This window comes from Pleuronectes platessa, chromosome 5 (genome assembly GCF_947347685.1).
Source record: "Pleuronectes platessa chromosome 5, fPlePla1.1, whole genome shotgun sequence".
NCBI classification, from domain to species: domain Eukaryota; kingdom Metazoa; phylum Chordata; class Actinopteri; order Pleuronectiformes; family Pleuronectidae; genus Pleuronectes; species Pleuronectes platessa.
In genome coordinates this window covers 14,962,240-14,979,345 of record NC_070630.1, presented here as the reverse complement: position 1 = coordinate 14,979,345, position 17,106 = coordinate 14,962,240, and the positions used below count along the sequence as shown (strand labels likewise).

The 17,106-nt window shown below is 39.4% G+C and overlaps 1 protein-coding gene across 1 annotated transcript; it reads right to left on the bottom strand.

The window, feature by feature from the left end:
- Positions 1-4,373: 4,373 nt before the first annotated feature.
- On the bottom strand, positions 4,374-15,230 carry LOC128440074 (acetylcholinesterase). Its single transcript, XM_053422651.1, has 10 exons — positions 15,109-15,230; positions 13,535-13,843; positions 11,764-11,998; positions 11,524-11,656; positions 10,889-11,040; positions 9,642-9,828; positions 8,937-9,247; positions 6,376-6,585; positions 6,122-6,279; positions 4,374-5,547 (listed from the first exon to the last, which is right to left on the bottom strand). The coding sequence occupies exons 2-10, from the start codon at positions 13,833-13,835 to the stop codon at positions 5,450-5,452; spliced, it is 1,785 nt and encodes a 594-aa protein (XP_053278626.1). The 5' UTR covers positions 13,836-13,843; positions 15,109-15,230; the 3' UTR covers positions 4,374-5,449.
- Between the last annotated feature and the right edge of the window lie 1,876 nt (positions 15,231-17,106).

Genomic DNA, 17,106 nt, shown 5'->3' with positions numbered 1-17,106 from the left:
ATCAGTAGCCTGATGAAAGCCGGCTGCCTCTCCTTGTATCATTCAGTGTCACTAAATCCGTTCTCATTTTGAAAGTTTTTAGTCCTTCATTACCTTCTCTCAGTGACTTTTTTGCATATTTCCTCTCTCTGCCTCACTCCTCCCGGACTTTTCTGTTTATTGTTCTTGATCAGAGGGAAATCCTCATTCTTTTTTTATCAATTGCTTTTTCTGTTTATATCATCTAAATAGCCCTGTCGTTTAACTGCCCAAGGGTTTATTTACCCTTCAGTGTCTGAACCTTTCCCCAACTGCTGCTGTGTTCCATCATTTTTCTCTTCTCCCACGTCACTGCAGCCCGGGTCCGTCTCTTCCCGCACCTCATTTATTTTTCTTTCTGTTTCTCTTCAGCTGTCGTGATTTGTCCTTCCCCCTAATCGTCTGTCTCATTTGAATGATGGGTGTCTCCGTCTCCCCTGACAGCCGAGGTCAGACTCATTCTCACTCTGCCACGGTGTTAAAGAGCGCTCTCTGGTTTAACTCCAGGGGATGTAGCGGACGTCTCTCACTGTGGGTTGCAGTTTTTCATGGGCATGGCTACGCGTGCGGATGACGTTTTTGATGGAAGATACAGTCAATGGGAACGAATTGCTAAGAAAAGAAAAAGAAGGTTTTCATCTGTCCTGTAGCAGCTGTTTTGAGATAGTTTGAGGTTTATGTGATTCAGGTTGTTGATAATTGTGTAGCTTGAATTACAAATGTGCACCTAACGAAATTGCTTGTTTTGAAAAAAAGCCCCTGCATCTGCTGTGTTTTTATTTACTTTGCATTTTAACTTCGCAGCTAAAGAAAACATTTCATCACCCCATGTTAAACTCAAGTTGGTGCTGTTTTTCCTAATTATGTGCGTTTCAAATAGGTATATTACTAAACATTCTTCTTTTCTTATCTATATTTCTCTCTCTGCTCTCATTTTTTCTTTTTGTTGGACCAGAAATCAAGTAAATCATCAGAGCCAGCACATATATCTAGATTCCCAGAAGGAAGTGGGTCACGACACGTTACAAATGCTTTGTAAAGACACTGTATCATCCTTTTTCAAGAACACAGGAAATATCAGAGTGGACTTATCAACCATATTATGAGTGGTAAAGGAGAAAAATTTGAATAAAATCTCCAAAAGATATAATGACATATTGAAAGGGTCAGGAAGTCATAAGAATATTTTGGATAAGAGAAAAGAGATTGTGCCAAATAATGATCCAGCTAAGATGAATGCATATTGTAGATCTTATTGCATGGAGACCACAGCAGGGCACAGGAAAAAACAAATTCATTAACCAGTTCTGAATGAATATAGAAGGACAAGATAACTCATCATATTTGTATTTAACCAATACTTCTCATCCAATTGAATTGAATCAGGTAAACAATTTGTGTCCTGTAGCCATTGAATATTTCCATGTCTCATTTTAGTGTAATCGCTGAAAAGGCGAAAACAGTATTTCAAAGCACATACATGTAACTGACTTCATTCAATGTTAGAATATATTATACCGTGCAGAATATAAAATATATATTAAAAAGACAGTTGACTTTAAAGGTCCAGTGTATAAGATGTGTTAACTTGTGAACATCTAAATTGTATGAATTGTTGTTTTCTTTACCACTCGCCGCCCTTCCCGGTCTCGTGAAACAAATGTTAGCTCCTCACATCGAGTCATAGCCATTCCTTTGACAGTGTGTTCAGCCTTGAAAAAGACCGGGGGTTGGTAATAGTAATTTCACATGACACTCGGTGGGAGGTGTTCTCTTGATTAATGAAGCTGTCGCTGTCATGTGCATTAATCACAGCTCTCCACGTGACATCTGTCTCCAAGCGTCATGTCTGAGAACCAAACTGTGGCGCTGACACAAGTCAAAACAACCAACCTTGTGTGAGTCGGCTGTTTATCATTCATAGTCATGATGAGCTGTGAACACATCAAATCAAAAACCCTCAAACAAAACAGGATGTACGAGTGGCTTGAGTCATCCAGTAGAGTGTGGACAGAGAGCCTCACTTAATTAGGAAATAACAGATGATGCTGTTTTAAATGCTATATATAATTAATGTCAACATATGGTCAGTCCCAGAATAAGACTGATTAACAAACTACACCATGTAGGTTGACTGTATACTATTGTTTTTTTAGCAATGCTAGCGCAGTGTGAGTCACACTTCCTGTTTAAAACAATAACCGATTGGTTTGAAATGTCTCATACAACAATACAACTGTTCAAAATGTATATTTATCCAATAAAGCCAAAGATGGTGAACATGGTATTATAGTGTTTAAACATGGTCATATCAGCATCATCACTGAAGCAACCATTCTCCATGTTCTGATTTTCAGGACTTAAAAATGTAATTTATTAGTCATTACCTTCACCAAGGAGGTTATGTTTGCACCTATATGTCTGTTTGTAGGCTTGTTTGTTGGTTGGGGTATTTATCACTAGAATTACGTAAAAAACTAACTTGATTTTCAGCCTACTAGGTGGAGAAAGGTAGTTGAAGATGTGGCTCATGGGGGCATATTTTGGAATTTCTTTCTTTAATTATCTTTTAGAACAAAAATACTTTAAAGTTATCAGATCGCTCCCTTTTTTCTTTTGTTGACTATTCATTGTAACACCTAGATGCAGTCAAGTCACTTCTTTTTAATAGCATGTTTTAAAAAAATACTTTCGGTCATCACAGCTGACCGAAGTTCAGAACAGAAAATCAAAGATTATTAAAATCTATTGTTACAAGTGTACAATCGTTGGGCCTTGCCAGAGTTATGTACTCGACTGAGTGCCATTCAATTCGTATTTATTTATTCATATAATATTTAACCTGAGCACACTTCTTCGGTCCTTCACAGGATCCTTTTTATGTCTCATATCAACAAAAATGCAGCAGAAAGAAAATTCTCTTCACTAAATATGCTGCTCGCAGTTTAACTACATTACTTTCATTCTTTCCTTTTAATCATTGACAGACATAAGCTTCAAGCTACAACAGTCACTTTAAAAGCTCAAGTATTTAAGAGCATTCTGAACTTACCGGGCAAGACAAGTCAGTTTTATTTAGATGGTGCCAAATCCAAACAGAAGTTATCAAATGGCACTTATGGAGCAGGTTTAGACTGACCTATGGATTAGGTCTAGACTGACTTATGGAGCATTTCTAGACTTACTTATGGAGCAGGTCTAGACTGACTTATGGAGCAGGTCTAGACTGACTTATGGACCAGGTCTAGGCAGACTTATGGACCAGGTCTAGGCAGACTTATGGACCAGGCCTAGACTGACTTATGGACCAGGTCTAGACTTGCCCGTGAACCAGGATTAGACTAATTTATGGACCAGGTCTAGACTGACTTATGGACCATGTCTAGACGTACATATGGAGCAGGCCTAGACTTACTTATGTAGCAGTTCTTATGGACAACAAGCACTTGGCCACAATTTACTGCAGTAAATCTGAAGCAAACAAAGGCTCAGTGTATGCGGCCATCTGCCTCGCCCTGCCTCGTGTTGAGAAGGAGGGAGCCGAAGGAAAGAAAACGTGGTCCAATGCACGTTCCTCCCAATGAAGGTATAGTAACGGTAATAGAAATATGAGTCTGTGTATGGGAGTGTGTGCGTTTGTTCGAAATAATAGCTTGACATTTATCAAGTTCATCTTCAACTGTAAAGAAAAAAAAAAAATCTACATTGATGCATTACTCAAGGTTTTTAAATAGCTGTTCATTTCTCTCCAGCTCTTCTCTCTCAGTCGCTTTTTTCAAATCAACGCCCTGACCTTTGCAAGGCGACAGTGTTTATAATCTCATTACTGTCTTCAGAGTCAGAATTATAAGCAATAACACAGTATGCTCGACTGTTAAACTCGTATGATGACAAGAATAAATATCATTCAGTGAGTGCTAATGGGAGCTGTGAGATTGTTTGCCATTGACACTGCAAATAAGAGTGTGTGTGTGTGAGACTTGAGTGACTGTCACAAGACACTGGCCACACATCGAAAGTCAAACTACAAATAAATTCCTAATGAGCTGCGGTATGCACACTCAGTAACACAATATATCTACCACTGATTTTCTCTTGTTTTTGGTTTAGATAATTTTTTTTGTCTAATCTGATCTTTGCCCTCACTCTTAATATAAGCCTCTTAATATACACTGAAATATGCGGCTATCCTTGAAATTATGAACCCACATATAACACAGAGGGTATAAGATCAAGAGAATTGTGTGTTTAAAGAATGTTTGTGAATTTCTATCAGATATAACATTTAAAATCTCAATAAATGAAAATACTTGAAATAATACACCAAATTAAATCAATGGTATTTCCAGATCCTAAATGATCAATACATGGCCTTTAATGATCAGTGCAATAAAACATACAAATCCAGAGCATCCCTGATTGTTTCACATTGACGTTCCATTTACAAAATTCACATGTTTGAAAGAAAGACAGGAACAACAAGAAAAAAGAAGGCAAATTAACATGGCTTTGAAAAAAAATGTAGGATTGGAGGTTTGTTAACCTCAGATCTTTAATATTGTTTTTCCCCCTGTTGATTGGAATGGCCCATCAGCTCGTTCAGAGTTCCTGTTCTGAAAATGAAATTCCAATATAAAAAGAAAAAAAATTGTCAGCATTGTCTTAGATTGAGTTTAGGGTTCAAGCTAAACTATTCCTTTAACTAAACAAATCAATCCAATCAGTTGTGGAAAATAATTAAGTTAACTTTAATACCATATGTAATTATTTTTTTGTTTAGGTTTGAAGTATTTGTACTTAATGTGAGTATTGCAATTTTAGACATTCTCCATTTTATTGTGAAATAATGCACCTTTGTATTCCACTGAGTTTTTGTTTAACTTCTAGTGGATGCTTTTAATTAACAAAAGATGTGATTATTACAGAATAATATTCACAACAGTTTGAACTAATTGGTAAAAATTATCCCACCACAACCAACTGCAACATTGAAATCCCTCTTATTTATTACTGCATTTAGGGCGGCTGTGATTCTGGGAGTTAAAAGCGGTCGCCCTCTAACCAAAAGGTCGGCGGCTCGATTCCAGTCTTCCCCATCTGCATGCCGAAGTGTCCTTGGGCAAGATACTAAGATATAGAATGAGTCTGTGTCTGAATGTTTGGACGGCCCAAAAAAACTGTACTGTAAAGCGCTTTGAGTTGTCATCAAGAATAGAGGAGCGCTATATAAGTAGAGACCATTTATACAAATACAGACCATTTAATAATATTCAATGATGAAGAAAAATATTAATACAATCTAATTATTATGGACAAATAATGCACTAATCAAATAAATGAATTATAACAGTAGCAGAGACCATGTTTTGTTCATTCTTTTTTATGAATTTTTTATATTCACTAAACTGTATGAAAGAGAGTTCTCTTCCCTCTAGAAAACCAGTAAAGCAGTAACCAGTAAAATGAGAAGGAATCCGTAATTACAGCAGACTATAATCCCATTTGCATGTACACAAGACTGGAGATCATCTGAGGAGAGAGAAGAAGACAAAGAGATTTTAGTCATCTCGATTGACTCCAACATGATTTTGCCATCATACACAAAGTTGAATGTATACACGTGTGTGTTTGTGTGTGTTTCCTTCTCAAAAGGTTTTGCGTAAGTCTCAGAAACAACTGTAGTTGGAGTAAAGTCACTGTGTGATGGTCTACAATGTCAACAGCAAGATTCCACACATGTAAGGAATATCTGTAGAAAACTTCTCTATAACAAAACATTCACTGGTAAAACAGAGTCTGGAAATTGAGGCCACACAGTTGACATTGCTGTGTATGTTACTATAAATTCTCTGGCTGTGTGTGTAATGAGCTCAGTGGAGGAGAGTATGTGTTATTCAGCCTGGGATCAGTGACCAGTGAAGTGATGACTGACCCTCCTCTCCTCCCACTCAGACCTCCCGAACTGTGGGGAAGTGGAGGGGCAGCGAGCCTGGACACACACTTCCTCTAAACTGTGCCTCCTACAACAGAAAGCTATCCGGTGTCTGTGTGTGTGTGTGTGTGTGTGTGTGTAGGACACAGAGAAGGTTTGTGTGTGTCTAACCTGAGACCCTCTGTAGACTAGGTATTAATTTGTTCCACAGCTGGCACTCTTGAGGCTTCATCATTGTCCTGTGTTCTGGAGGGCTGTAGTTCAGAGTCACATAGCCCTGCTGCTGAGGGGTGAACGTGGGCCAGTTAGATCCATCAATCCCTGGTTCCCTGACAAAAGAGACAGGCCGATCAGCACAGTTCAGCTGTGTCATGAGGGCCCTCACACAGTTGGAGCCACCGATCAGACTATCAGATTATGCGTACCCTGTTCGGGCAAAGTTGGCCCAGTGTTTCATAATCTTCTTAGTCATGTTCACTTCATTCTTCGTGTAACCCAGGGACGCATTCAGAGGCATCCCAAAGACAAATTCAATCTCGTAGCCGTGCATCACGCCCATCCACGCTGGCCAGGGGTTGACGGACGACCGGTGGTCAAACAAATACATGTAGGTCTTGCCACCATGTTGTGAGTACCTGGAAAACAAATGGACAATATTGTCATCCTGCTATGCTAGAATATAAAACAGCTGCTCTATGTGCTGGAACAATAACAACAACTGAAAAGTATCGGAGGGACAAAGCATAATCTGCACATGCTTTAGAAAACCCCAATTTAGCAATGTCAAATTGTTAATACTATGACGATGTTATTTCAAAGTGACAGCTGTGACTTGATTTTACATTTTGATGAGTAAAACAAGCAAGAGTAGGGAAATAAGTCCTGCACCGGAGTCTCCAGACTTTAAAAAGAGCCTCTGATTCAGAAATGCTCTTGACCAGGGCATTATAGTTTTCCTTTTATGTAACTTTCTGTTTTCTTGTTTAATTTTTCAATTCAGCAGCTTTTATTGTTTTGAATGTGTAACTTTCTTTCTGTTTTTATTAACTGGAATACTACATTTTGGTATTTAAGATATATATAAGGGATATATCTCAGGGGCGATATCTAATGGTTTTTCTGATAATGGTATGAAAACGTGCCAATTTTATCAGATTTCTACTAATGAATAAAAAATCATACCTTTATGTGGAATTAATTGTAGAATCTGGCAATATATTTATATTCTTCCATGTCAACTGGTTGAGGTGCTTCCATCATACTTTCCTGGATTAACCTTCTAACTTCCAACAAATTGAGCAACTGAGACTCAGTTAATTAATTAATTAGGCCTTAATGCTAATGCTATGACTCTCATGACTGCTGGTATGAGCAACTGGCTGATGGTCCTCACAGGAAATCCCCAGGAGCTCCCAGACCAGCGAGTGCAGTCACTCCAGCCTGAATCTAAATAACGTATGTTCCCCACCAGACTAATCTAATTATCTAATAAAGCTGAAAATATTAAATCAAAACCCTTTGTGTCATACATAGATTGTCATTACAAAGTTGCCAGTATAGGGGCAAACCCATAGCTGAACCAGACCGCTCATTTACTGCTTGGACCCAACTAAAGCAGCCCCTCACATTTCTTTACAAATTTATTTTACAACAAGACTAAATCAAATTTTGTAGATATTTAAAATCTAAATTTATTTGATCTGAATGAAATTATACTTTGATTTATCAATGTCACACACATGCTGCCCACTGGATGCCATCAATAGAGTGGACAATGTTGGTTTCTATAGTTACGCAGATGATACACAACTGTAGATCACTGCTGAGCAGAATGATGATTACGCATTGTGCTCCATCACTAAATGTCACTCAGCAATAAATACATGGATGAGAAATAATTTCCCAAAGACAAAACAGTCTCCTCAAAATCAACAAGAGAAACGAGTGAAAAATAATCCAGTTCAGATAACTCCTTGGATTAAATCAGACGAGTCAAGTTTCAAGGCCCAAACCTCGTTTTTTCCACCTTATAAACATAGCAACGGTTCGGCCATTATTAAATCAGACAGATGCTGTAAAGCTTATTCATGTCTTCATTCCCACCTGACTGAATTACTGTAATGCACTTTTTACAGGCCTCTCAGAGAAAACAATAGAGGGACTCCAGGTCATTTCGAACTCTGCTACTCGGTTGTTAACCAGAATCAAGAGGAGAGAGAAAACATTAGTGCTGTTTTGGCTGCTCTGCACTGACTGTCAAAAACAGGATTTACTTTAGGGTTATCCTCTTCACATACACGGCTCTGAATGGGTGAGGACCAAGTTACATGTTCCCTCTAGAACACTGAGATCATCTGTAGCAAGTCCAGAGGTTCCCGACAACAGCAGAAGGAAAAAGTAGACACAGCTTTTGGAAACTATGCTCCATGTCTTTAAAATAAAATTTACAGCAGTTCTCTTTGCCTAGGCTTTAACTAGCCCGCACTCCTCCGCTCTGATATATATACATTTTTATCAATTTCTTTCTTTTCTATTCTTTAAATTTAACTAAAATCAATGTCTTACTACTGTGAAGAATGTCTTACTACTGTTTGACTGTTTCCTGTGCACTTAGCTGTTACAACATCGATGGCTTTCACCTCCTGTTGACCTTTATTTGTGCAACTGTGTGCTGGATTTGATTCCTCTTTTTGTAACAGTGATGCCAGACAGCAGACGGTCCTCTCTGAGCCATGTTGCTGTGTAACCCTCTATATTGTATGTAAAGAACGTTTAGCATTTCTTGTATGAAAGGTGCTGCGCACATCAATTTCTTCTTCTTCTTCTTATTATTCGTATAAGCCCTTCACTGCTGTAAGATAAATAAAAAAATAACTAAAGCCTTCCCTGTAGATTTCTGGTATTGTAACCTCCTTGTATTTTAACTTGTAACAATTGTAGCTTCAAAATCAAACCACCACCATTTAAATGAGAAAACACAATTTACCTTTGAGCAAACTCAATCACTGGACAATTGAAAAGCTGGTCTCCAACCAGACTACCCAGTAGGTCCCGATTTTTCATCCTGTTATCCTCATCCGTCCAATCAGTGTACTGGAGAATGGCGGCTTCTCTCACAACCTTACTTGCGTATGACATTGTGTTGGTGACTCCCTGCAGAAACTCGTTCCTGGTGATCAGACTCTGACCAGTGAGGTTGAATCCAGGCATTCCATAAAGTAGGAAGTAGGTCCCCTCGTCTTTGTTGACACCAAGTAGCACTTCTTTCTTTGGGAGTTTACCGGTTCTCAGCAGCACCTGCACAGAGAAAAAAGGATGATTTGTTGTTTGTTAAGCAAAGGGATGTTTTACAAGATGCAATCACAGCATTCATTTTTTTGCTTTTTACTCAGTGAACATAGATTTCATAGTATAAAACTAGGCCACGGTTGGCTGAAGTATGTTCGGTTCCGTCTTCTGCAGGTTACATCACATAATTATTATATCAACTCAATTCCAGTATATTTGTCCATGTGTTGCAGGTTTCAAAGAGTAAATAAAGCAATAAACTGCTTTATTAACACCAGACACTCTAACTTTTGTATTGCCTTCACAGTTCACACCACTAAAACTACATTCCTTCTTAATTGACTGACTGGGTTTATCTTCATCAGAGATAAAATAGTGAAAAGGTACAAGCGCGTTCGCCTACTTCAGGTGTATCTTGTAGGAAGTCCTTATCAACAACAGGAACAAAGGGCAGGCCTAAGACCGAATCCTGTGTGAGGTCGTTGTATTGCTGCGATGTGATTTTCCCAGCGTCAGCCTTCTGCAGACAAGTTTCCAGTTCAGCTGATTTGGCCGTGGGACACCCCAGTGACTTTGCCAGCATCAAGGCCCTGGATATTGACAGTGAAAGGGAGTAACATAATCAATAAAAGCAGCGATAAAGAGTAATGAGAGAAAGATGGCCAGGGGTGATGTCTGAGAGAACAGAAAAAAATAAGAACAATACGTGTGTTTGGGTATGGTATGTGTCATGATTCTGGTCAAATCTATTAAAACAAAATTTGTGTCGTGTGACATGAATTTCTCAACCTAATATTTCGGCAATAAATTGTAAAGATGTTTCGCTTGTCACTTGAAAACAATTGATATTCTGGTTGTTTTCTGTGTTTTCTTGAATAATGACAATCGAAGATATTTTTGCATCCCTTGAAAAATCTCTCAGATTACACCAACTCCCTTTTATCAATAGGATATTAGTTTAGCTTGTTTGGCACGTAAATCAGACACAGGAAAATCTATTTGACTGATTATTTCCATCCTGGTAGTGTGTCTGAAACAAAAGTTTGTCTGAAACAATCTCTGTCAAATATTTTAATTAACATCATTATGTTTTGCAATGTAAGGAGTGTTTTGCCATCTGTTTCTTTTTCTAGTCATAATGCATTGTTTTCTGTTCAGTCATTTTTGTACTTCAGTCATGCATTTTTAAGGTAGTTATGCTAGCAACTTAGCATAGCAGCCGTATCGCTCTGAATGCAAGGCCACTGTGCATGTGAAATAACATATCTGGGGACATCAAAGGTATGATCAGTTTTTGCAAAAGGGAGAGATATCATCAGCAATGTGAACTTGCACATAGTTAAGTGATAAGTCAGCAGGATTCATACTCAGGGTACTTTAAATATCCATATGTAGATTCATTGAAATGTATTATTTCACCAAAAGTCAAACCTGTCTAACCTTGACCAGCTGGTAGAGGTCAATGGATTACCAAAGTCAACAGATTCAGCCCCTGGGGGCCATGAATATAAGCAGTTTGTAATTTAATGCCGATCCATCGGATAACTGTTGAAACATTTCAGTTTGAGCTAAAGGCCAGGCTGACAGATCAACATATAAAGGGTCTGTATTTTTAAAGCTATCTAAATGAATGAATAATATGTAAACTACCTGTTCCAGGACTCAGTCTGGCTAATTGTGGCCCAGGGTGCATTGGGAGAGGCACTCTCCATCACGGCCCTCTGAAAAAGGGCATGGCTCCCTGGGGACAGCAGGTGAAAGCCCACAGATGCTGACCCAGCACTCTCTCCAAACAGAGTCACCTGGAAACAACAGCACATCAAAACTCCACTTGATATTTTAAGATGGGGTAAGCAATTTAAAAACAATTCACTTTTTGTCAAATTCTGCTTATATCTCCTCACGGCCCGCTAGATACACGGCGTTACAAATACTGTTAGCCACCAGATATTAAAGTTAAAAGGATGAGGAGGGTGAAGAGGTCGTTCTCTTTTTGCTTGATAGGTCGGGTACATTAGTCAAATTTTGGTTTAGTAATGTGTTGAGCACTTTGCTAATGTTTGTGGCGCCTGATTTAAACTTTTTGAGAGAGCGAGCATTGCCAATGTGCATTCATGAATGTAGGGGGGTGAAGCTTCTGAAGAACCAGGGAAAGGAGGGGCAACTTTGCTTTGGTCTTGAGTTCCAATGTCAACAGTGCTTACTCCACCTTTTAATGATTTGACTAAACAGTTTTTAAAAATTTGATTTCTTGATTTTTATGTGAGAAGACGAATACACCTTACCTTTGAAGGGTCACCTCCAAAAGCAGCAATATTATTGGCCACCCACTGGAGGGCTAAGCGCTGGTCCAGCAGACCTGCGTTGCCGCGGATGTTGTTGTTGTCAGGAAGAGAAAGGAAACCAAAAGCTCCAAGTCTGACGTTGATGATCAGAAGAATGAGGAAAGATGGCCACAGCATTCAACTGAAGCTAAAACCCACATTAATGGCATCTGTGTGTTTTACTTCAGAATTTTTTCTTACCTGTAATTCATTGACACCACAACAACACCTTCAGATTTAGCGAGGAAGCGGCCGTCATAAAGGTCCAGAGAGGACGTTCCTTGAACAAACCCGCCTCCGTAGATCCAAACGAGGACAGGAGCCGGCGCTGGGGGCTGAGGCTGGGTTTTATTAACATGTGGGGACCAGACATTTAGGTACAGACAGTCCTCATTCAGAGGAGTGTTGGGGTTCCACATCTCTGCACCTTTAAACCCTGCAAAGAAGAATCACGTTCCTATAAATCCTCACAGGTACATTGTTGGTACAGTTTTAGATCTGTAATACGTTAATGTTCAACTTCATTGTGAAGCTTTATTGCAAGCAACAGTTGTGATTATGTAATAACTGAGTTGACTTATATAACCCTTAATGACAACAAGCTCTCAGAGGGCTCCGAAAGCCATAAACATGGTCCGGCTGATCTCTTTTTAGTTTTTCCTTTGAAATGGTTTAACTTCAGTGCCTCCTGTCCTTATGTGTGCTGTAATCGATATTTGGAGTATGGTTTCTGTGTACATATGCATGGCATTTGTTGTAGCTGGCTTCCAAACAACCCCTGACAGGTGGCGGTGTCTATAAATAGCAATGTATCCATAACCCAGTGCCAATCCATGTCTTGGTGGGGGAGAATGGCTGCAGTTGGTGCATGAGTGCTTATGGGTGTGTTTAAGGCACTTCTCCAAACAGTTTGAATTCTTCCCCAGAATTAATTAGCGTCAGATATATATTGATAAGTGTTGTGTCAGACCCCAATTCATTTCAAGAGCACATACAAAGCACTCTACACTCCAAACCTGCAGAGGGCGACCACACAAGAGATGGTGGTGAAACCCAAGCCCAACAGGAACTCTTAAAGGGGACCATATTTGCCTCCGCACCCACTGGGAAGGCATGGCACAAAATGTTTGGATGCAGTCAACTAGTCTTAGCACTTGCTCCTGGGAAGAAGGAATGACCACAGCTCCTGATCAATCTGAAAGACGCAACTGGTAGGAAAGAACAGCTTTGATGTGGATGGTGCAGTAAGATCATGCTTCTCCACGACTGTTGTTAATTATTATTATTAATTTACAGTTATAAGTTGAATAACCTTAGCATGCTAATTTGAACTTTGTTGAAAACTTTAGATGGGGTTAATTAATTAATTATGATGATACTTTATGTAACTCAGAGTCTAGGTTAATTGGAATTGTTTATTAATTCTGAACTTGTTTAAGAACTAAGGAACTGGGGTCATTTTGAGAGGAAAATGTTTAATGGTTTATTAATTTATTTGAGACTAATGCATGTCTTTTTCTGTTTTCAAAGGTTGTCAACCTATTCATTCTATTCGATTCCTTGATTTACTTATGTCCACTGAAAGAATCAAACATCAAGAAAATAAAAAGTGGAAGAATAAGAAGAATTGAGTTGTCCTTTGCACCCTTCTATGGTTGATCAAGCAGTTTGTCAAGTTTGGGCAGAGATGTGGTCACGAAAACACACAGAACTTGACAATAAGCAATGCAATCACTTTCACTCCTGGCATGGATGCATATGGGGTTATATAATTGGTTCTGTGCAATGCAAATATAATTTCCCCTCACTTTTCCCTCACAAAAATAAACATGGCAGGATTTGTTCCCTTGTGCACCTACAGCCCTACACCTGTCTAGTTTTTTCCCTGTTGATGTCTTGTCACACTTTGGTCATTCAGGTAAAACACACCAAAAAAACAGTTTTAACGTTTCAACTTAAACATGCATCCGACCTGGAAAGGCTGTATCCGGCAGCTGGTAGCAAGAATTCGGGAATGCGATAGCGTCTTTCACCACTTCCCATCTCTCTACTGGCATCGGAGCTTTGAATCGCAGTTTTCCCAGCGGTGGTTTTCCATAAGGAATCCCAAGAAATGCTCGGACATTACCACCGAGCACTGGAAGCAACTTCCCTCGAACTTTCCCATGACTTGTATTGATTACCAGGTCATCTTGAGTGATGGGTGATGCAGCCAGGAAATGAAGCAGCAGAAGAAGAGTGGCAAAGTGCATATACGGAGGGACCGTCGCCATAGAAAATCCTAGGGAGGGAAAATATGTTCACACAAACACTATGATTAGTCTTCATCTATCTGCTCTCATTCCAGAAGTCTGTCTGTTACTCGCATTTCTCGAAAAAAAACGTTTATCCTATCGGCTTCCCATGTTAAGGGCACGAGGAGGTGCGGTGTCGAATTCGGTGAGATTTAAACTCTCAATACATTCAATATGAATAAACTTTGTGTAAACAGGCAACCAGCGATCTGTAGCAGTGGCGGGTGGGACTAATCAACTTAAGTGAAGATAGCTGATTCTCCAATTGGGGATGAGGATAGGGTCAGGGTCCAGCAGCAGCTCTTTACTTGCGGCTTTACTGCAGGTCACTTTTACAGTTCCAGAAAGAGAAGTGCAACCAGGATCCCCACAGGTCAAGTAAACAGCCAACTCCAAACTGGCAGGAGTCGAACAGACACTGCACTATAGTGTATTAAAAATATAGCTTTTTTGAAAATGTTATTAAAGAATACATTTTATTATGGTCTTTAGTCTACTTTCCCACTGAGAAGTTATATTTTCATACACTGTTTTACATTTTTTGCAATTATTACAGCACCGTGGCTGCTCGCACCACACATCCCTATTAACTCAATTGAACATAATGATTCATATTTTTGTATTTCAGTGCTGTACATTCTGTATATCCTTTTTGCTGTAGCGCTTTTCTGAGCTAAGCATATCATTGCTTTTAATTCGGCCTTTGGGGTGCCGTCTAAGTTCACTTGAAGTATATGGAAGCAGCCATGTCTTTTATTAAGGGCAATATCTGGGTTGAAGGATCAAGGAACACGAGAGCATTCATCTATTCAGTAGTGAAAATCCCCAGCATGCGTTTATCACTGTTCTTTATAGTGAGCCGGTAGACAGGTGGGTTTACAGCATTGAGATCCCCACACCTTTAATTCATTAAAGGTCCAGAGTACAAAAAAGAATTATAGCAGAATGGCGTATGTGTGCTTGCGTGTGCGCGCGCGCGTGTTTGTGTACCCGGACAGAGCGAGGGAGCAATAGAGAGAGAGTGGGGAGGTGTCACTGAAGAAACTCGTATAATCCTGGATTATTCGGAACATTTAGGCCGTCACCAATAGCGCGCTTCAGCGCTGCGGCTCCCTGCGTAAAAGCCGCGCACAGCTGGATAGTGAAGGTGACGCGAGCCGAGATTCACACACGCGACTTTAAAAATAAAAGATACGTTTCCTGCTGGTGTCTCTACCAAGTTTATAAAATAAAAACATGAGTGGCGTCTTACCTTACAAATGACGGTTTTTGTGCGCCTGTGTGGAGCGGATGAGAACGCAAAGCGGTGATGAAGACGAAGGTGAAGAAGGCGTGGACTCTGAAGCCCTCAGAGTCCGTCGGACAAGCCCTGTCCACCACCCCCAAACACCACCGCTGCTGCCATGGAGGATCTATTTCATATTGGACTCTCTGACCCCCAGTGCCTCTCCAGGAATCGGTTAAATATATAGATATAGGGATACCAGTGAAAAAAGAATTTATTAGTAAACTAAAAGTAAATTATCCACTTTCAGAATCCTACTCATGTATAAATATCACGAAATTGTGGAGAAAAATCCTCATGCAATTATAAATTTGCACACTAGTTCAATATGTCATTAATTTAAACTCTTTGAAAAAGGTACTTTCACTGTATTATACTATAGGTAGATGTGGAAATAGTTCAATGGCTTTGCTACTTTAAAAGGTTGTGCGATAGCGGAAAGTTAAGTTCCACAGCACATAAAACGAAATGAATGAAATAACAAGATTATTACTATTATTCTGATAAAAGTGTTTGCGATTTTTTTTAAATCATTAACTGAGATGTCCCATGGGAAAATAATGAATGAAATAAAAAAATCTACAAAAAGGATGTATCATATGAACACATGAAAATGTCAAGTTGAGCCTTAAAAAAAATGAATTAATCCATGGGTCAACCTAGTATCCACAGTTGCATTTTATTTAATTTTATATTAATGAAGGGCCAACCTTGCATCTGCTATTCTGCACTGTAATTAAGGTATAAATACTGTACTATTCCATATATATTTCTTACTGTACATATCTATTTATTTACATTCCACTTTAAATACGCACAATACTCGGCACTTTACTGCCTTTTTTTGCACTTCTGGTTAGATGCTAAACTGCGTTTTGTCTAAAAATAACAGATAGCAGCTTGAAATCCTTGTCCTCAGTAGAGTTCATATACAGTACCTCCACCCAAGCCCAACAGTCCCCTTATGAAATCACATTTTAATTCAGTGGATCTGCGACTAACTTATAAATATCAGTCCCCTAAACCTTTCAGATTCACCCCCCCCCCCCCCCCCCCCCCCCACCCCGAGGGTCTGTACCCTCGGGGTTGATGCACTTATTGTAAGTCGCTTTGAATGAAAGCACCCAATTGAATGAGTTCTTCTCTGACTAATACTTTGTCCTTCCACCAAGTCTCGTGGTATTCCATTCATTCGTTTTTATAGAATCTAGTTTACAAACAGCCAAACGGAAAGGGGTGAAAATGTAAAGTCCTTGGCGAAGGTAAAAGTGCCATTTGTCTGATTTGAATACACAAGCATCTCCCAGTGTCTCAAACCCAAACCATAATAAAACTGGTTCAAACCGACAAGGTGAGACGTGTGGGACTCCCAGACTTCATTGTGAAAGTCCTGTGTGTATGTCCACCAGCCTGATCTCATTCACTTGAAAAAACTGTTACGTGACATAATCCAGACCAATCCAAATTTGATTCCCTGCTAATCCATCTACCTTTCTCTTTTTCTTTCTCATATTGTCGGACACTTAACGACTCATGCTTCAATAACCTCCAAATGTTTAAAATTCAGTGTTGACTTAACATAATTTACTAATTCAAACTACTGAGTTTCTACTGCTCTATATTAACAGACATTTGCGATGCTTAACCTGAAAATAAATAAAATTTTTACAGTTACTCTGAGGTGAATCCAGGTTTAGTAATCCTTCTCCTGTGACCTCCGTGTAAATAGAAGTGGATGTTGCAAGATGCCAGAGTCTAGTCCCCCCTGATTATACCACTTCCTGTTTCTGCCCCTCGTTTCTTTCTCACACTACCGTGTGCTTACTCTATCTGTGGCTTTTTTTGTCATCTTTGCTTTCCTGTTCCACTAATCCCGAGGCCAAAGCTGGAGAGAAAAGTAAACTTCTCTTTGTAATTGTTAAGGCTGTGTGTGTGCAGCTCTGTGTTTGTGTGTGTGTGTGTGTG